This window comes from Cyclopterus lumpus, chromosome 24 (assembly GCF_009769545.1).
Source record: "Cyclopterus lumpus isolate fCycLum1 chromosome 24, fCycLum1.pri, whole genome shotgun sequence".
Taxonomy (NCBI): Eukaryota; Metazoa; Chordata; class Actinopteri; order Perciformes; family Cyclopteridae; genus Cyclopterus; species Cyclopterus lumpus.
Genome location: NC_046989.1, coordinates 20704616 through 20725376, shown reverse-complemented (window position 1 = coordinate 20725376; position 20761 = coordinate 20704616). Strand labels below are relative to the sequence as shown.

Genomic DNA, 20761 nt, shown 5'->3' with positions numbered 1-20761 from the left:
CTCTGAGGGGAGTTTGTAATTTGTGATATTGGGCTATACAAAATAAACTGAATTGAATGGAATTGAATATTTTGCGAAGATATCCTATTTGACAAATATTACTGGGTATATTCTAGATTCAATATTGACAATTTGTATAATTTATTATTATTATTATTATTATGTTGTTTTGTGGCTCATGGTGTGACCCTCTATTGGCCAGCTGCCACTGGCGTGAACACATTTTTCTGCATCGCTTTGAGACAAGATGCACTGTTTTTGGAAATATTACGTAGGTGAAAGAAGATGACCTAAAAAAGTTGCAGGTCATCCAAGTGTTTATGTCTTTAAGACATGCTTGAAGTTTAGTGAACTGTTTGGTTTAGTCTGGCTTGGTCGATAGATATAATTGAGTATCATCTGCATAAGAATGAAAGTTTATGCAATGTTTTCTGATAATATTGCTTAAAGGAAGCATATATAGGGTAAATAAAATTGGTCCAAGCACAGAACCTTGTGGAACTCCGTGATTAATGCTGGTGGTCATCCAGGCTTCATCGTTTACAAATACAAATTGAGATCGATCTGATGAATAGGATTTAAACCAACTTAGTGCGGTACCTGAAATGCCAATTGACTGATCCAGTCTCTGTAATAGGATGTCATGATCAATGGTGTCGAAACATAGGACTAAGGTCTAACAAAACAAGTACAGAGATGAGTCCTTTATCTGATGCAATTAGGAGGTCATTTGAAGTGTCTTTGAGTATTATGAAAAGCGCTATATAAATTAAATGCATTATTATTATTATTATTATTTGTAATTTTCACCAGTGCTGTCTCTGTGCTGTGGTGTTTTCTAAATCCTGACTGAAACTCCTCAAATAAACTATTCTGATGTAGAAAGTCACACAACTGATTTGCGACTACTTTCTCAAGGATCTTAGAGAGGAAGGGAAGGTTAGAGATTGGTCTGTAGTTAGCCAACACCTCTGGATTAAGAGTGGGCTTTTTCAGGAGAGGTTTAATTACAGCTACTTTGAAGGAATGTGGTACATGGCCTGTTAGCAAAGACACATTAACAATATCCAGCAGAGAGGTGCCAATTAAAGGCAACACGTCTTTAAGCAGAGAGAGAGGTGAAATCTGATTGGATAAAAGCTCTCCTTGAAACAAGCTGCACTGGAAGCAGCACTGCAGGCTTGAAGCAGAGCAACAGAGGAAGACAGGAGCTGTGCAATGAGAAAATAAGCTAATAGGGAAAAATAATTATAATACATGTAGTGTATTTGTGAGAAACAATTAACTGCTCACCACCGCCAAAAACCATGGAGACTGTAACCACACCAAACTATAATAGACTTTGAAGCAGATTTCATGGTAAAAAGCCAGCAGATATCTGCCCTGCTGAACCGATGCTAAGAAATACATCCCCACCAGCTTCAAGTGTGCCAATCCTGACCTCTCCAGGCCAAACACAAGATAGGTATCTTGCTTTTTACAATTAAATTAGTAAAGGTAAATATGGATATGGATTTCATTTCAATATGAATTTGTTTGCTCCCACAATCTAATGCAACACGTTTAAAACTCACTTTGAAATAAATATCTAAACTATTGTATGAGATTAAGGACACAACATTTTTTTACTTGATAAATAGTTTTACATTGTGCTTGTATACATTTTCTTGCTGAGAGTTATAGATGAGAACATTGATAGCAATTAGTAAATATGAAGTAACAAGGAGCAGACAGTTATTTAAAATTGGCATGAAGACTGGAAACAAAGAGAAACAGCTAGCATAGCTTTGTGAACATGTAACAAAATCCTCCTGCCAGCCCCTCTAAAGCTCACAAATTAAAATGTTAAATAATGTATGTTTGATCCCAACAAAACGCCAAGTTGTGATTTTCTTATGTTTGGAAAGAGCTAGCTGTTTCCAGTCGTCGTGCTATGCTAACGACGGCTGGCTGTAGTATTTAGTGTCCCCTGTCCTGTCGGATGAGTGTGTCATAACTAACCTGATCTGACCACACAGTGAGGAAATGACCTGATTGTAAGAACCCCAGGAAGTAAAGTAAGAGAGTTTGAGGAGTTACTGTCATGTACTATGTGTACTGTTGTCTGTGTGCAAAGGTGGGGGGGTTGGGGGTGGGGGTGGAGGGTATAATTACGGTGTAGAATGTCGTCCTCATTACTGGAGCTGACCTAAGAGCACAGTTAATCATCCACTAACTGGCAGAGAGACAGAGTGAGAGAACGGGAGAGAAGCACAGTTTGATTCGAAGAGAGACAGAAAGAGGAGTCTTCCATCACTGGACTAAAGGATATAGATATATTTACCTGAGATTGGAAGGATAACAAATCTGCATCCAAGGACACACACCGGATTTGTAGGCAGCTTTCTTCTTGTCTCAATCAATCAGTGTGTGTTTGTTAGTATGTTGTATGTGGACTGTCCTGTTTTGGGATTTGATGGTATGTGTGTGTGAGAGGCAGCCACATGCTGGCCCTGTCCGGGATGCCAGCTGCAGCATTGAAGCCCGCTCCGGAGGACATGGTGGCAGAGGGAGGGGGCGAAGGAGAGTGCCATGGGTCTCAGTGGGAAGCCTCTGGGCCGGGCCGGGAGCAGCTGCCCCTGCCATCTCTGAAGGTCCCCAGGGAGCTTCTGCGAAGCTTCCCCCACTCCAAACGGGTGGGAACCTATCTGGTGGGGAAAATGATCAACAAGGGATCGTTTGCCAAAGTGATGGAGGGGCTGCACATTGGCACGGGGGAAAAGGTTGGTGCTTTCTCCCAGAGCTGAGAATAAAAGTAAAGAGACTTTATTAAAGACATGTCTCACTGTCTCACCCACATACAATATTATGATTACACAGTTAAAACTTGTCACACACTTGTGTTTAAAGAAGGCAGTGGCCTATTATTATTATTGTTATGTGTACAAAAACACAGTCAGACCTATCTCTAATTACTTTTTTCGCAAGCATGACTCTCGAAGGGTTCTTACAGGAACAAAACCTTTGCTTTACACATTTGTTCTGAAATGGATCTGTTTCTGCTAAATATATCTGGACTTCTATGAAACCAAAAAAAAAAGAATTCTGACCCATGTAAACATGATAACAAGGTAGCAGTTATGATTCATGCTCTGCTTATAAAGTATTCTCATAGTTTAAAAAACTCATTCTTCCAAATAGGCTAAAAGACAACCGTGTTAAAAATATTTTAGATTTTGTCTAAAATGTTCCGGCTCTAAACTGCAGGGATTACATGGATGACCACCTATTGTGCAGTGGAGGCAGGGCATGTGTGTAAATGTATGTATCACTTTCTTTGCCTGGTCGCTGAGTTCCTGACCCCAGATCATATATACCTAACCCTGTTGCCATAATGACCATAGCCATCTCCAGTGGTGTTTGCTCCTCTTGACCCTTGTTACCCTCTGCAGGTACAAGAACTGTGAAGGTTGTCGTTGAAAAAGTATTTGTATCGCTTCTGATGGGTCTTGTATTACTGAAGTAAAGAATACCATGTCACAGAACTTTTCTTTAAGATCTTTATTTTCTGCCCAGAGAAGGTTCATCATACAGAGTACAATTCAGTCTGCAGGAGGAAGAACACACTGTTCAGGTCATGTGCATCTTACAAAGGGGTAGTGGACACGGTGGGGGATAGGATGAGACCTCACAAAGTCTGTACAACATCACCCCTTCTTCTTAAACATGCCATGGCTAACTTCTTATCTGTTTGCAGAGACATATGTCCTGTAACCATTTACCAAAGCACACAAACCATAAATGTTATTTAGATCTTGGTATTTGCAGTTTTGTTGTTGAGTAAGGCCTATAAAGGTATAGACACATATAGAAAAGTCAAAAAGTACTAGCAGAGTGAAAATGTACCATCATAAGGTGAACACAGTAGACCTTTTAATTTTGAATAAAATGACCTCCATTTACATATTATACAATTTTTCCACATAATGAAAATACATTTAGCCCTCTAGATTTGTCAAGAATTCACTGTCATTAACTGATTAGTTATCTACAAATCTATCATCTTACAAGCTGAATAATTCTCAATATTAATTAATTTTAGATTTGTATTATCTGTCCAGGTCACGTGCTTTGTATTGGTTGAGAACGCAAATACCTGCAAGTTAAAGACTTCAAACTCCCGGTACTGAGAAAAATAAATGTAATAAAATTTGACTTCCTTATTATTTGATAAGGATGTGAGAAGATATTGATAAACTTGAGTATCACACTGTTATGTTTTGTGATACTGTATTGATTCTCAAAAACACTTTAGAGTTGTATTTAGTAGTGTACATGCAAAGATTTGTCACAGGCAGTGGCTCAAATAAATGCAATATATCACCTTGCTAAGTATCGCAATATATTACATGATATAGAATGGTAGTGTATGATACAACCCGTTCTCACTTCTTGCGTCAGTACCATAGCTTGGTCACTGCTTCTCATTATTTCATGGCCTCAGGCTTGCAACTAACTCCAATGTAAACACGGCCACATCCTCATCACGCTCAGAGCAACTGAGCAACTATATAGTGGTGGATGGGTCAAACAAATGTCTATATTTACTCAAGAGTGTGCTCTTTTAATTTTAGAGCTTTAAACAAGCTCTAAAAAAAGGTCTGAAGCGCTGAAGTGAGGATTTTGTAATGCTTTCACTCAAAACCCTGTCCTAAGGTCGAATATTCACTACCTGTGCGTGGATTTGTTCTGCTTCTGCTCAAACTGAATGCTTGCCTTATAGTGTTGCTCACAAAGATTTTCTGTAGTAAAATGGTAAATGGACTGTACTTCCGATCACTCAAAGCACTTTAACACTACATGACATCATTTACCTATTCATACCCATTTATACCCATTTATACAATGATGACAGCAGCTGCCATTGCAAGATACCACCTGCCCATCAGGACTAACTAACCTTCACACACCACAGACACAGGTCTGGGTGAGCAATTTGGGGTTCAGTGTCTTGCCCAAGGACACAAAGATATGGACTGGCGGAGCCGGGGATTGAACCACGATCCTCTGATTGAAGGACGACTCTGCTCACCCCCAGTCTCCTCACACTCAGACTCCTTCTGTGTGCTCTTGAATCATCATCAGCAAAACATTCTACTTCCCAAACAATTATTGTTGCAGTTCCCTTGAGCGCCACAACTTCTGGAACATCTACCAGTAATAGAGGATTATGTTTATTCCAATCATCCTCCAGATCTCGTATGCACATGTATGTGTTTGTATGTGTTCAGGTGGCCATTAAGGTGATTGACAAGAAGAAAGCACGGCAAGACTCATATGTGCTGAAGAACATGAAGAGAGAACCTCGAATTCATCAGATGGTCCGACATCCTCACATCGTAGTCCTGCTGGAGGTAAGCAAACAAAAACTTTAACTCATTAATATAATGTAATGATGGAGTCTTACTTATAATCAAAAGGTTATTATATATCTGCCACTGTTGAATAAGACTCGTCCAATTAATATGCACCTGAATAACTGTGTGTCAGACTTTGGAGACAGAGAACAGCTACTACATGGCCATGGAGCTTTGTGCTGGAGGAGACCTGATGGACAGGATCTGTGAGAGGAAGAGGCTGGAGGAGAGAGAAGTGCGGCACTACACTCGTCAGATCCTCTCTGCAGTGGAACACCTGCATACACACGGCATTGTACACAGGTGACATGAGACACACACACACACACACACACACACACACAACATGCAGTTCTTCTTCATGTATTAGAGACATCTGCCTCATACTCTTTGCACAGTCTCAGGAGTTGTCCTTTTCTTTATTTGGTCTCCTTTGTGATCATAGAATGGGAACCATTCATTATGTACAAAAATGTTATACAGTACACATTTTTTGTTCATGAGACCTTAATAATAATAATAATAATAATACATTGGTTTTATAAGGCGCCTTTCAAGGCACTCAAGGTCGCCGTACAACATATTTAAAAATCGGACACAATTTAAAAAGCAGCACAGTTAAAAGCAGAACAGTCTGCAGCAGAGCAACCCAGAGGGGAACACGTCAGGCATAGGCCTGCCTGAAAAGGTGGGTTTTGAGGTGGGTTTTGAATAAAATGATAGAGTCAATGTTTCTGATGTCAGGGGGGAGGGAGTTCCAGAGGCGAGGGGCAGAGCGGCTGAAGGCTCTTGACCCCATGGTGGACAGACGAGCTGGGGGGACAGTCAGGTTGATGGAGGAGGCAGACCTGAGAGACCGGGTGGGGATGTTGATTTGGAGGAGGTGAGACAGATATGGAGGGGTGAGGTTGTGGATGGCCTTGAATGCATGGAGGAGGATCTTAAAGTCAATGCGGTGTTTGATGGGGAGCCAGTGGAGTTGTCGTAGAACAGGGGTGATGTGAGAGATGGAAGGGGTCTTGGTGATGATGCGGGCAGCAGTGTTCTGGACCAGTTGGAGTTTATGGAGGAGTTTGTGGGGGAGACCAAAGAGGAGGGAATTACAATAATCCAAGCGGGAGGTGACAAGAGAGTGGACCAGGATTGCGGCGCTGTTGGGTGTGAGTGAAGGGCGGAGGCGGTTGATATTTCGGAGGTGGAAGTAGGCAGACCGGATGGTGGTGTTGATGTGAGTGTGGAATGACAGTGTGCTGTCGAGGACGACACCCAGACTCTTAGCCTGAGGGGAGGGGGAGACCGAGGAGTTGTCTATTGTGAGGGCGAAACTGGGATGCTTGGTGAGAGTGGACTTGGAGCCGATGAGGACAACCTCGGTTTTATTGCTGTTCAATTTGTGGAAGTTTGAGGTGAACCAGTTTTTTATTTCCTGTAAACAGGCACAGAGGGAGGGGGGCGGGGAAGTGGAAGAGGGTTTGGAGGAAACATAGAGCTGGGTGTCGTCCGCGTAACAGTGGAATTGAATATTATGTTTGCGGAAAATGAGTCCAAGTGGGAGGAGGTAGAAAATAAACAGGATAGGACCAAGGACAGATCCCTGGGGAACACCGGAGGAGAGGAGGGAGGGATGTGATGTGAATGATTTTAACTGAATGAACTGAGTACGGCCAGAGAGATATGAGTGAAACCATGAAAGGGGTGTATCTGAAATTCCAATGGAGGCTAGACGGTCGAGGAGGATGGTGTGGGAGATGGTGTCGAAGGCGGCGCTCAGATCGAGGAGGATGAGGATTGATAGTAGTCCAGAGTCAGCTGCCATGAGGAGGTCATTTGAGATCTTGATGAGGGCGGTTTCTGTGCTGTGATGGGGGCGAAAACCGGACTGAAACTGTTCATAGAAATTGTTGTTTGAGAGGTGAGCCTGAATCTGAGATGCCACTATTTTTTCTAAGATTTTAGAGAGAAATGGTAGGTTGGAAATGGGACGGAGGTTATTGAAAATGTTGGGGTCTAAACCAGGTTTCTTGAGTATTGGAGTAACAGCAGCGGATTTCAGAGGTGATGGGACAGAACCAGAGGTGAGGGAGGAATGGATGTTGGCCGTTATCAGGGGTAGCAGAGAGGGGAGGGAGGCTATAACCAGGGAGGATGGGAGGGGGTCGAGTTGGCAGGTGGATGTCTTGGAAGTCTGGATGAGTTTTGATAAAACGATGGCAGAGGGGAGTTGGAAGCAGGAGAGAGGTACAGAGACGGGGGGGGGAACAAAAGTAGAAGGACAGCTGGACGTATGAGGGGTCAGTTGCTGATGGATGGTAGTTAAATAAAACATACCTCAAAAAATAATTCATTAATAATTGATAAAGATATACAGCGTCCATTTCCAGTACTGTGTAATGTCTGAAGTGAGTACTGTGCCAAAACTTTAATAAGGAGACAAGTGCAGATCAGGTAGATAATGTTTGTTTATCATCATCCAGACTCTGGAGTAGTTGTGCTAAAATGAGTAATTAGTTAATCGACTGAATGGTTAAGAGACAAGAAATAGATGGTCATTCTAATTACTAATCAATGATCCAAACCATTTGCCATTTACAACTTCTCATTAATAGATATTTTTCCGTATTAATTGACTCGTGCTGTTGAAACTTAATGTCTGGACATCTTTTGGCACGCAATGACCAAAGCCAATTCTTCTTGAGACTATCAAGAGCATGTGATGTAGAAAGTGCATCTTACCTTCCAGCTTGGGCCAATTAGAGATTTGACAAAATTAATTCAAATTAAGAAAGGCACTCAAATGTGTTTAGCTCCCAACACACACATACACTGTACAAGCTTATGAACACACACACTCACACACACACACACACACACACACACACACACACACACACACACACACACACACACACACACACACACACACACAGTAGTTTGCAGGGCATTGGCAGCCGACAGAGGAGGAAAGCCTGCAAGAAAGAGCTAAGAGTGTTATTTTAGAGGCATTTTAGTATGTGTAGGTGTTAGAGACCCAATACTCTCTCACACACAGTTACGCTGCAACCACATACAATATGCACAGCTCTGGGCTTTGCTTTAAGACCTTGGCTCCTCTGAAGGTGGGAATGTGATTACCAGGCAATGAATGACCTCATCATCCTGCGCCGGCGCCATGATTCACACATCATCACAACATCATGGACTTCCTCTCTAATGAAGTCCCTCAACGATGGCACTCTCAACCATTCAACAGCACCTCTTTCCTGTCACACACACACACACACACACACACACACACACACACACACACACACTCACACACAATTGAACACTGGCACACACTCCCTTGCACTCACACTCCACCACAGTCCCACACAGATGATTAAACTGGAAATAAATGGAAGAATTGCACTAAAATGCACCTCCTACCACCCACATCCAGTAGTAGGTTTACCACATACATTTTCTTCTTTATGACAACGTCTGCTCTCGCTCTCTCTTGCCCGTTTTCCCTCTTCTTTCTGTCTTTGAACTTTATTCGGGTTGTGTGAGCAGTATTTTCTGTCGGTTAGATGAAGGCAAATGAATGCAGATGAAAGTAACATGGCTGATTCCCAGGCTATAGTTTATAGGGGATCCCTCTCTTTATCCAGACCACATATTTTCATTTAGCTGGGTAGTTTAAGAGCAGGCGGTGTGGTTGGTGTTGAGGCTGGGGTACTTTAAGGGGAGTGAGGCAACTTTTCCAGGTGAACACATACACAGTAATGTGACAGAGAAAAGCAAGTAAGTAAAGAGGAGCTTCACCGTGGCCCACTTTCTATTTGGCTTGACTTGAAGATCATGATAGGTAAGGGTTTTTAGGATTCTAAAACAAACTTATCCTCCAAATTACCACTTGCATGTTGAGCTCTACCCAATCCAAATTTAGCTTGGGTTTTCTTATGTTCTGTGGTCTAGTCTGGTCCCGTTTCAGGTGGTTGACCATGAATAAACCAAACAAGCTTAGTAAGGCTAAACTCACTGCAGGAGTTCTGAAATCACACAACCACCATAGTGTCAATTGAAGTGCTCCAAAACAAGGAAGGGAAAAAAATCCATTTAAGAAGTCCTGTAGGATTAAGGACAGAGCTCGTGAAAATACGAGAGTGCACCACCCATTTCTTTGTGACCAAACAGCTCTCTCTCTCTCATTTTCTTCTGCAGAGACTTAAAAATTGAAAACTTTCTGCTGGATGAACATAACAACATAAAGATTGTGGGTATGTTGATATTCTTGCTTTTTGCAATGCCATCTGACAGTATACTGATGTTGGACAGATCACCCTGGCAGAACTTGTCTTAGCTATCTTGTGCATCTGTGCATGGGCTCCTCTGTTAAAGTGATGATGTTCCAAACAGACTTTGGCCTGAGTAACACTCTGAAGGCGGAATCTTTGTCTCTGGAGCTCCTAAACACCCAGTGTGGAAGTCCTGCCTACGCGGCTCCTGAGCTGTTAGCTCACAGGAAGTATGGACCCAAAGTGGACGTCTGGTCCGTGTAAGTGACACATATGTGTGTCTGTTTGTGAGGCTTGCTCCTTCATAGTATGGAAGAGTGTGCATTTTTGTTACTGTTTGAAAAGATGACATACACTCATCTGTGTATGCATATTGTGTTTTTGTTTCTCCACATTGTGCATGAGTGAACAGGGGTGTGAGCATGTTTGCCATGCTGACAGGAACTCTGCCCTTCACTGTCGAGCCTTTCAACATCAAGCAGCTGCACCAGAAGATGGTTAATGGGGAGATCAGCAGCATCCCCAGTGATATCAGCAGAGGTAACTCCACATTTCAGTGGCTTCTTCACTGCAAAAAACGGCATTAACATCTTTAATTCCGTTTACACAAATGTTTGAAGAGTGAATTCTTTTTTCAGCAACATATAACTAAAAGACGTATGAAACAAAACAAAATACAGAAAGGTGACAAGCTGTAGGGCCAAATTGGTAAATGATAAATTAGCAAAAACAAACAAAGACCAAAGTGAAAATCTCCACACTGTGTGGACTTCCATTTGTAAAATCCTCCCTTAGTTACAGAGTCAGCACTTAAGTAGTCTGAGCCATGCACAGGTATGACATGTTTGTTCAGCTTTTGGAAATGAGTCTCTGCAAACACAAACTGGGATTCAGTCTTCACAGATTTGTCATTTCTCACTTCCTCCACTTTCTGTACCAAGAGTACACAGTGGCCCTATTGTCTCTGCTTTATTTTGGTCACACATAGTCACTCCATTAACCTCAGTCATGGTACCATGTCACCACAAACAAACATAGCTCCTGTTACTATGGGGAAAAGCAGCACAGCTTTAAAAGCTCTGAAGCTGTGACTAGATGCATGAATGGCTGTATTGCTGCTACAGGCAGGCTACTCAGACATCCACATCTACTTTCAGACTTCATCCTAACTCCTAACTTTTTTTCTTTCAAACTATGCTAAACCTTTGCCAGTCCTTTTTTTCTTCTGCTACAGTAATTATTGTCAGGCTGGCCTGTTTATTCCATTAGACCATTCATTAGTTTTCTTGTCATTTCCCCATCGTTTTTGTTTTTTATTTTTATTTTATAGAATTAGTGCATTTGATTGAGAAACAAACAAAATTCCCTGACTGAATTAAATGGCGCAATCTTGGCTTATATATATATAAGTGGCAACCATCCTATTTGAATCCATGCTCCTCCAGACCATAGAGTTCATCAGGAATCCTCATCTGGAGTCAAACTATCAACCGGCTGTCATAGCACCGCTCCATGTCACAGGCTGTATTGGTTCTGAGAAAATGTTGCTTCACTCTATGGTGTCCTCTCTGGTACTGTTTGAGTGAAGTCACAATGAGCACCATCCGTCAGTCTTGAGAAGTAACATTGTTGCACAACTGTTGCATTTTAGTTTTGTCCTTTATTGACCAGGCAAGAATATTCCAACCTGTGCATGAGAAAATCCTAAAAGTTTCCGTTAGCCTCAAAAGACACTGACCAAAACTGCTCCCAAAGAGCAGGCTGGAGCCTTATATGACTGAATATAAGGCATGCTGAAGCACTTTATACATAAGTATAGGTCCATTTAGCATAGCCTCTTCTAAGCATTTGTTGATCATCAGTTGATTGAGCTTAGAATACCAACTATTTATGTGTGGTCTTGTGTTGTAGGCAACCAATGATGAAAGCCAACAAAATGGTGCTCAGGTGTCAGCTTTATACATATGTGACGATTTATGCTCAATGATTATAGCATGTAAACCAGCATTAAAACCTGTGCTCTTTTTATGGTGTCCACAACTGTTTGGCATTGGGCAGGTCAGCATTCAGCAGAGTGGGAAGAGTGAATTAAAAGCGGGCTAGAGGCTAAAACTCTCTGTTGAGTTGACAATATTTTACACTAAACCATATGCAGCAATCAGACCATTTTAAATTCTGAAAATGAAGAAAACAAACGTAGCACTGACTCATCTATGCTTATGTTATAGGTGCTGTGGCGTTTGTGTTGTCCCTCCTGGAACCCGACCCTGCTAAGAGACCTAGTGTCAGAGCTGCAATGGAGGAGAGATGGATTAACGAGGGACATGCTAAAAAACCAGTGCACACACTCCCTCCTAAAAACAGGTAAAGGGATATACAACGTGTGTAACAAGTCCTGTCACAACCCCCAGTTCCCTCTCCCCCAGCACCAAGGAATGAGCACACGTTGTGTAATGTTTGGCAAGATACTTTATTTTGATCCTGCTCTGCCAGTCCCATGCTCCATCTCCAACACACCTGATATAGGGGCAAGACACATTACTCCTGATCAAATGCCGCTGAGGCTAATTAAGCCTCTTCCCGGGACCTGTTCCCTGAGCCACTCCCCCGCTCCCCCCCCTGCAGCTGAGCCTAACCACGCCCCAGCTGCCACATACCTTCACCGCCCGACCGTTGAAAAGTGGCTGAGGCCCCGAACAACCCAAAGGGAAGTGTGGTAAATTAGTAAAAACCAAACGGAGTGGAGAAGGCTGTTTTTTCCTTGGACTCTGGCGAAAGAGGAATCTGCCAGTAGCCCTTGGTTAAATCCAGGGATGTAAGAAAACGCGCAGTACCCAGTCCAGGAGTTCGTCGACCTGGGGCATTGGGTAAGCATCGAACCGTGACACATCATTCACCCTGCGATAGTCCACACAGAACCGTATAGATCCATCCTTCTTCAAAACAAGAACAATGGGGCTACAACAGGCACTGTGTGACTCTTCTATTACCCCCATCTCCAGCATAGCAGCCAATTTCCTCTGAACCACTTTTCTTTTGTGCTCAGGTAACCTGTAGGGCCATAACCGCACCGTCACGCCCGGAGGAGTCTCAATCTGGTGCATGATGAGGTTTGTGCGTCCTGGCAGGAGAGAGAACACGTCAGCAAACTGCTCTTGCAACTGGGCAATGTCTGTTCTCTGGGTCCCGGAGAGATGGTCTTCTCAAAGGAGCAAGGCTGGATTGGTGGATTTTGGGACCTCAGGCCCCAGCTCCTCTCCCTCAGATACCGCGGACACTAGAGAAACAGACTCCACCTCCCTCCATGCTTTCAGAAGGTTGAGGTGGTAGAGCTGTGTAGCTCCGCCCCTGTCAGAATGCACCACCTCATAGTCAACATCCCCCACTCGCCGTGTGACCACAAAGGGCCCTTGCCACTTGGCGAGGAGTTTGGAGCTGGAATAAGGAAGCAATTCTCCCGATGCGAATTGTCTCAGCCTGGCCCCTCTGTTGTACAGCCGTTGTTGACGCTCCTGGGCCATGAGCAAATTCTCACGTGACATCCTACCCAGCGTGTGGAGCTTTGTTGGCAGGTCCAGGACGTACTGGATCTTGTTTTTGCTGGTGCTCGGCCCCTCCTCCCAGTTTTTCTTAATCAGGTCGAGCACCCCCCTCGGAGTCCTGCCGAACAAGAGTTCAAAGAGAGAAAATTCCGTGGAGGCTTGGGGAACCTCCCGCACTGCAAACAACAGAAAGTCAAGCCATTTATCCCAATTACGTTCAACGTCATTAATACATTTACGGATCATGGACTTTAAAGTCTTATTCAGACGCTCCACCAGACCGTCTGTCTGTTGGTGGTACACACTGGTCCGAATAGACTTAACGCCTCGTAACCCTTAAAGTTCTCAGTGTTCTTGACATGAACTGGGTGCTCTGGTCAGTCAGAATCTCTTTTGGGATTCCGACTCGGGAGATGACCTGAAACAGCGCCTGCGCGACACTCTTTGCAGAAATGTTGCGCAACGGCACTGCCTCCGGATATCGTGTTGCGTAATCCACGAGGACTAACACAAAGCGATATCCGCGTGCACTCCGGTGAAATGGCCCGATAAGGTCCATGCCGATTCGTTCAAACGGAACCTCCATTAATGGCAGAGGATGCAAAGGCGCCCTCGGAATGGCGGGTGGTTTACCAATTGACACTCCGGGCAGGACGCACACCAACGGCGCGCATCCGCCCGGATTGAATCGGGGCATTATCCGGTCCAGTGTTTTTTCATATCCCATATGACCAGCCATCGGGTTATAGTGAGCTTTTCGGCACCAGCAACTGGGTGTTTTCCTGACCTGTCTGAGCGTCACAGCTTACTCTATACAGTCTGTCCCTAATCAATGAAAAATGCGGATATGACTGCGCTGCGTCAGGGCGCACCAGGTGACCATCAATTCGTAGCACTTGGTCAAAGGCTGAGCGTAGAGTATCGTCCGGAGACTGCTCGAGTGGAAAATCTTCCATGGAGTGAAACTTGTGATTCCCCCTCCCCGTCTGCAGTGTCGGACAATCTCGCGTCGCCGCTGAACACAGCACAGATATCGCATGACCCTGTCGGCCATGAACGCACCCCCGCAGCCCGTCCCATTAATTTATTAAACCCCGGCCAATCTGTTCCCAAGATTAGGGGGTACGTAAGGCGGGAGCTAACCTCGACCTTCACATTATGCTTTTTCCCCCCCGTGTCTAATTTCCGCTGACACTATGGGATACTCGTGAACGTCCCATGGACACACCTTATCTTCACCCTCAATACCTCCATCAATGCCCCCGGCCGAACCAGGCTCTGGAGGATCATAGACTGCGTACAGCCAGAATCCATCATCGCCTGATGTGTACCCCCCTGGATTCTTACCGGAACGCGGTACGTCGCTCCTGGACCTGGGGAGGGTGTTGGAGAGCCGGCAACCCGGATCACCTGGCCCACTTCCATCAGCGGACACTCCCTCCGGATGTGTCCGGGCTGCCCGCACCACCAACACTCCTGCCCTGATGTTAGAGGGACCCCCTGTGGGTCATGAAGGGTGCCGACGTTTGCTTGGGTCAGAGGATTGGGGAACTGAGGGAGGGGTGCTGACCGTGGGGCCGGAACATCGGACCCACTCTGATGTTCTGGCCGGCAGCCCCTCCATGAACTGCTCCAAAACGACCTTCTCCGCTGTCGCCTGCGCCCACCCTGTGCCCCCAGGCTGTAGCCATCTGGTGGCGGCGTTGGGCCCCAGCGTTGCCTCGCGGAACCTCCTGCGGTGGTCCTGTGGGGTCAATCCCAGCCGATTCACGGCGGCTTTCCGCACCGCCGTGTAATAATAATAATAATAATGCATTTAATTTATATAGCGCTTTTCATAATACTCAAAGACACTTCACATAATTAAAACATCCTAAAAGCTAAAAATAAATAAATAAGAATAGCTAAAATACAGGTAAAACAAATAAATAAGGACTTTCTGAGTCGCTCGGACCCTGATAAGAAAACAAAAACAAACAATCACACATTAAAAGCAGTTCTGAACAGGTGGGTTTTGATTTTCGATTTGAATAAGGAAAGATCAGTGCAGTCTCGGAGTAGTTTGTGCCGAGCTGTCGGAGGCAGCCCCAGGGCCGCTGTCTGTGCCTCCCCGGTGAGAAGAGGCAGGAGACGGACCGCACACTCCGCCGTCACCTCCGCCGTCTCCAGAAAAGATTGCCCGTCGTCGGCCGCTGTCATTTTGTAGAGAGTTACCCCCGCCCAGGTGGAGGGGTTCTGTGACAACGAATGACGCAATAACTGCTGCAGGTCTGTTCGGCTTACAGTTGATGGTCATCAAACTAAAATCCTCCAGTTACTGGTCCTTCTATTCAACAAATCCTTAATCACCCACACTTTCTCTGCTTCACTCTTCAAACTTGATCTTTCTAACTGTTCCCCCCCCTCTCTTGTTATTTCCCAGACTTTGTCCAGAGGATCTCAACTTGTCTGTGCTGGCATACATGACAGAGACACTGGGCTACACTCTCTCTGAAATCATACACACACTCACCATCAACCGACCCTCTGCCATCATGGCCTCCTATCACCTGCTGCTCAATAAACTCAGCAGGAACCAGAATGAAGCTAAGGCCAGAAAGGTTCCTCAATTTTAAGTACACACAAACAAAAGTGGGTCAACATTTCTCATGTTCTATGGTGAAGTTTTAACAGGTAACAAATATTGATTTGGCAGAAAATAGAGAGCAATGGCTGGAGTCTTCCAAGCAAGAATACATGGAGAGAGAGGCATAATACTGAATCAAAGACTCAGCAACAGGTATTTTTTTCAATTATCATATACATAAATACAGTGATCATTTAGATATGTTAAACACATGTTGTGCACCCAATAAGAGATGAGGATTGTTATTGTCAAGAGATCCCAAAGTAGACACAAACCAACACAAAGTTAGTCCATCTACCAATCAATACATTCTGGCTTCCCCTACTCTGTCTGTGTCAATAAAACAGTAGTCTATTCGATCCTATGAATATATATATATATATATATATGGGTCACAAATATAGTTTTATTTATAAAAAGGCTTATCTATAATTCCTCAGAACTGCTGGAGCTGATTAGCAAATGTTACTAAAACATGGGATAAACGGTGCATTCATTGGGCACTATTTTCAGCAGATAAATAATGAATACGCCACCCAGTGTAATGGTGTGGCTCACTGATGCAGAGAAATTCAGTTTTAATAAACAAAATAATATAGAAAATAGCAGCAAATACCAAATTAAAATTTAACTGTGAAAAGCAGTGTTGCGTATTAGAAAGACGTGATATTAGATGTCCTTGCTACCCTTCTCTTTGTGTATAAAACAATCTTGGTCCTACTGATGAACTAAACACAACTTGTTTTTAGAATGATCCGACCAATGAAAAGAAATTGAAGAACTCCAGCAAGCCTCTAAGGGCCCAACAGACAACTGAATGTCAGATCAACAGGAAGAGAACTGAGGACCTGCTTAGACAAGACCCCCAAGAGGAGAATCGCCCCCCCTGTCCATCTCTACCCCAGCTTCCAAATTCTACCTCCTCCTCTATACCGCCTCATCTTCCCTCTCCCTCCCCCACCCCTCAGTCTACAGAGGATGGGGCAACTGATGAGGAGATCGCTATCACCTTGGACACCAGAGAAACACTGTTTCCCGAAGGTGAGGATTTACAATTTACAGAGAAAGCTGCACACCTCCACAGTGCCGTGTGTGACATACTTTACTTTATCTTTATGTTTGTGTGTTCTAGTGTCTGTGTTTGGAGACAGAGAACTCGTCCATCTTTGTCCACCTAAAAGCTCTGCGTCTCAACTCTGTGACTCTGCCCCTTGCCAAGTTCCCTTGCCCGCTGAGCCAATCAGAGACAGCAGCGCATTGAGGCCAATTCGACACACACATCTGCTCAGGACAACTCAATCAGATGGGGCAGCAGACCCTGCCTCAAAGTGCTTCCATGACAATCGCCACCAAGACGACCACTCTCATCACCTGAGCATCGCTGAGCGTCTGGAGAAGCTACAGACATTCTATTCTTCAGATAAGAACGGCTTCTCTCCCAGGATGCTCCTGGAGGCCGACACACACATTACACACTCATCAGACAGAGACCATCTGGGTGCCACAGAGATGACAGAGACGTCACCCTCTGCCCCACTGCCACGCCTTCGTAACGTGGGGTTAAAAGATGGACGAGGCAGGAAGATGACATGGGTAGGTTTGACGAAACCCGGGCCCTCAGGACTCCTGGTGAATGGGTCTAAACCTCCCGCCTTCCCCTCACAGAGACAACATACTTTTGTCATTAAAAGTCTCAGGCAGGAGAAAGGAAAGAGGAGAGATCTGTCGTTATCAGGAGGAGGAGGAGAGAGAGGCACAGCAGGAGGAGGGCTGAATGAAGTAAAGAGGAACTCGGTTCAGTTACGTTCATCTCTCCAGCGTCGGGTGGTGGACCTGAATCTGCCACTGCTTCCTGCAGCTCTGCAGAGGAAGACAGATAGCAAGAACCAGCTACACAGCATGGACTATCATGTCCTCCCATAATGTCCTCCCATAATAGAAAGGCCGTGATAGTGTACAGAAAAAGGTTACACAAGAAAAGATAGTACTGAGTTTAGTGTCACATTTAGAAAGCAGATTAGCAATTTAGAAATACTAGCTTGTTTTGATATAGGGGCAACATCAAGGTGAACCAAAGAGGAGAGGGTTAAGGGCTGGATGGTATTAAATACTGAGTAAATATAGGGCTACAGTTGTGTTTAGACATTTTGTGGCAGCTCCAAAAAGATGCTAAAGTTATAATTATCCTTTAATGTTCCATTCAGGCCTTGCTCACCAATACGGCTCCTTCCCAAACAAACAGCATCCAGTATGCATCCTTTTTATGCTGCAGTGCCAACAATTCTAACTCTGAGCTCATCAATTTTAATTTAGCCTTAGATAGCAAGACTTGCCTCTTCTGGAATTCCATTTTCATCACCACCCATCACAATGTGAAGTGCAGAATGCACACAGACGTAAGGTTCTAATAGTACATTGAAAGTAAAAGTAAAAACAGAACTTTAAACTTCAATTACAAGTATTGTATACAGTTTGATCTCTGCATTCAACCCCTTCTAAGCCATTTATGAGCATCGGGGTGCTGTGAAGTGCCTGGGGAGCAACTTTGGGGGTTTTGTTTCATCGAAGGACACTTCAACATACATACAGGAGGCAAGAATCGACCATCAAGTTTGAGGTTCGTGGGCAACCCACTCTACCCACTAAGCTACAGTTACAGCCACCATCAAGTCTCAATGCTACCTTATCATGTTGTTATGTGTCTTTGTGGTAATTTGTTTTGCAAAACTATTGCTCAATTATGTATTTTTTAGGGTGAAAATAGAGTTATGTTTTGACATTGTTTACTTGTTGTCTCTCAACCTATCTTGCTCAGCTGTGATTTCTCCACTTTAGCCAAATATGGATTCTTTCTGACTCCAGAAAAAGTGAATAAATGGATGCTAATGTTGGAGGCAGCCCTGGGCTTTAGGACTTCCCAGTAAAGTCTCTGTGGCCAAGTTGTACGACATCATAAGATGCAGTGCACACATCAACACATCACAAAATTAGGGGTAAATGTAAGTTTATATGATCTAATTTATTTTCATTATTTCATTTACAATGTGTTTTTTGGTATGGACAAGGACTAAAATGGATACAGTGAGGTCTGGTAACCTTTTTTTTTACATTTAAACATTTAGTTTCCATATCAGTTGTGCTTACTGTCACAGTTGTGATTTGTCAGCGAATTAATACCACAAAATTCAAACAATCTTTACCCCAAATCTCTGACAAGCATCTTCTCCCTCATACGCCCCTGTCTCTTCTTTCCTAATGTCACTGACTCTGGATCATTAATATACAAAGATGTGGAGGAATCTGGTTGCTGCTTTGTTGCGCTCTTCTGGATGCTAAATAATTGAGGGTGTGTTACCTGATACTTAAACCTGTGTGTGTGTGTGTGTGTGTGTGTGTCTGTGTGCGCGCGTGTGCGTGTTGGGGTTATGGCGCATGCTGCATATGCCTGGTGAGGACAGATTGAATCCACTAGGGTGGATACATCCCCAACTCCAGTTACCTCTCAGGCTATGCAAACCAGAAAGCTCTGAAGCTGTATCCGCCTAGCACACACAATCTGACTGCACAATGGCAATACACTAAACAAGAATGCCTAGTTAATGGTCAGCTTTCCAAGTTGAGTAAGCCTTAAAAATACTGGGGACCTAGTTCTTAAAAAAAGTTATCCAGAAACCAGTTAAGTTCATTTTAATGACATACATTATTTATTCTTAATGAATTATTTTCCCTAAATACATCTTAACACTGATGCAAGGGACCCACCAAGAAAAGTTAAAAAGCTTGTTTGAATGCTGGAGATGTTTGGTAGTCCAAACAAGCATCCGTTATCCTCCCTGAGCTCAGTCACACTGAATCTGAAATGTACATTTGCTTATTGGACAAACAAGATATGGAAAATCTATTATTAATGCATGTTGCGCATAAGGATGTATCCATGGCTGCGAGAACATTGAGTTTACATGCATGCTATATTAAACATTGTTCTGTCACAAGAGCATGCGCCTGTTGCAGTAACATTAAACAGCAACTCAAAACATGTTTCCACGTGATCACAGCTCGTTACCAATGCCACGTTCACTTTTGAGCGCTTTTAATCAATGAGTTGACCTCTGACAGTCTCCACTTAACCAGAACGAAGAGCTAACCCATAACTTACGAGTCTGTACTTCTGAATTGAAAGTCTGAATTGTTATCTCATTCTTGTGTGCATCGATCTTGCAACAGCAATACTTGGAACCATAGCTTGGGACTTTGACTCCAGTCAGACTTAAGTTACAAAACGGAAGTCTTGCGATCTGGACTTCCAGAGACCTGAACGATATCATTTTCCACTTAAAACTGATTGATATGTCTGAAGCCTTGATGTGTGATTGGACTTAACAATTCTGGGTGCATGACATTAACACACTGTGGCTTACACTGGTTTCAGGAGGTTGTCAAGGCTTTGGTTACTTTTGCAGTAGTCAGTGTCATTTTAATCGATGAATACAGGCAGTTTTCTTGTTGAGTTTCTTGCTTTATAGAGGGAACAATTCACAAGGCCTGATGGGGAATATACAAATTACAGCGTCAGATTTATTGTGGTGTATCCAAGGATGTAGCAATAATAATGTTTCACTAATTTCACTGTTTACACCAGCACACCTCTCTCATCACCTTTGATTTTTAGCGATACCAATGTCCTTCTGCAAAGTAAAGTTTCAGCCACTGTCATGCCACATTAGGTAAGACGCTATAAACACTGTGGTCACCAGGAGTTAATCATGAATCTGTGTGTTTGATTTGGTTTGTTGGCATTGTGAAAGACACAAACATGCCTGGACATGTCTACTGCATCCTCTAATGCTTTTCAATTTGGGGATGAGTTAGTTAATGATAAGAGAATCAGGTCGCTTAGGCTACAACAATAACACAATGTAC

At 43.7% G+C, this 20761-nt stretch overlaps 1 protein-coding gene across 1 annotated transcript; it reads left to right on the top strand.

The window, feature by feature from the left end:
• The first annotated feature begins 2483 nt into the window (after window positions 1–2483).
• On the top strand, window positions 2484–17764 carry LOC117727844 (hormonally up-regulated neu tumor-associated kinase homolog). Its single transcript, XM_034528352.1, has 11 exons — window positions 2484–2762; window positions 5271–5393; window positions 5530–5699; window positions 9600–9655; window positions 9795–9933; window positions 10086–10213; window positions 11902–12037; window positions 15638–15815; window positions 15911–15994; window positions 16591–16882; window positions 16974–17764. Exons 1-11 carry the CDS (start codon window positions 2484–2486, stop codon window positions 17762–17764), a joined length of 2376 nt encoding a protein of 791 aa, XP_034384243.1.
• The last annotated feature ends 2997 nt before the right edge of the window (window positions 17765–20761 follow it).

Excerpts from the sequence above, each read along its gene's own strand:
- LOC117727844 (XM_034528352.1), top strand. The coding sequence starts at position 2,484 with ATGCTGGCCCTGTCCGGGATGCCAGCTGCAGCATTGAAGCCCGCTCCG. Across the intron at positions 5,700-9,599 it reads ACACACGGCATTGTACACAG|AGACTTAAAAATTGAAAACT; the intron begins GTGACATGAGAC and ends TTTCTTCTGCAG. Across the intron at positions 15,816-15,910 it reads ATGAAGCTAAGGCCAGAAAG|AAAATAGAGAGCAATGGCTG; the intron begins GTTCCTCAATTT and ends TTGATTTGGCAG.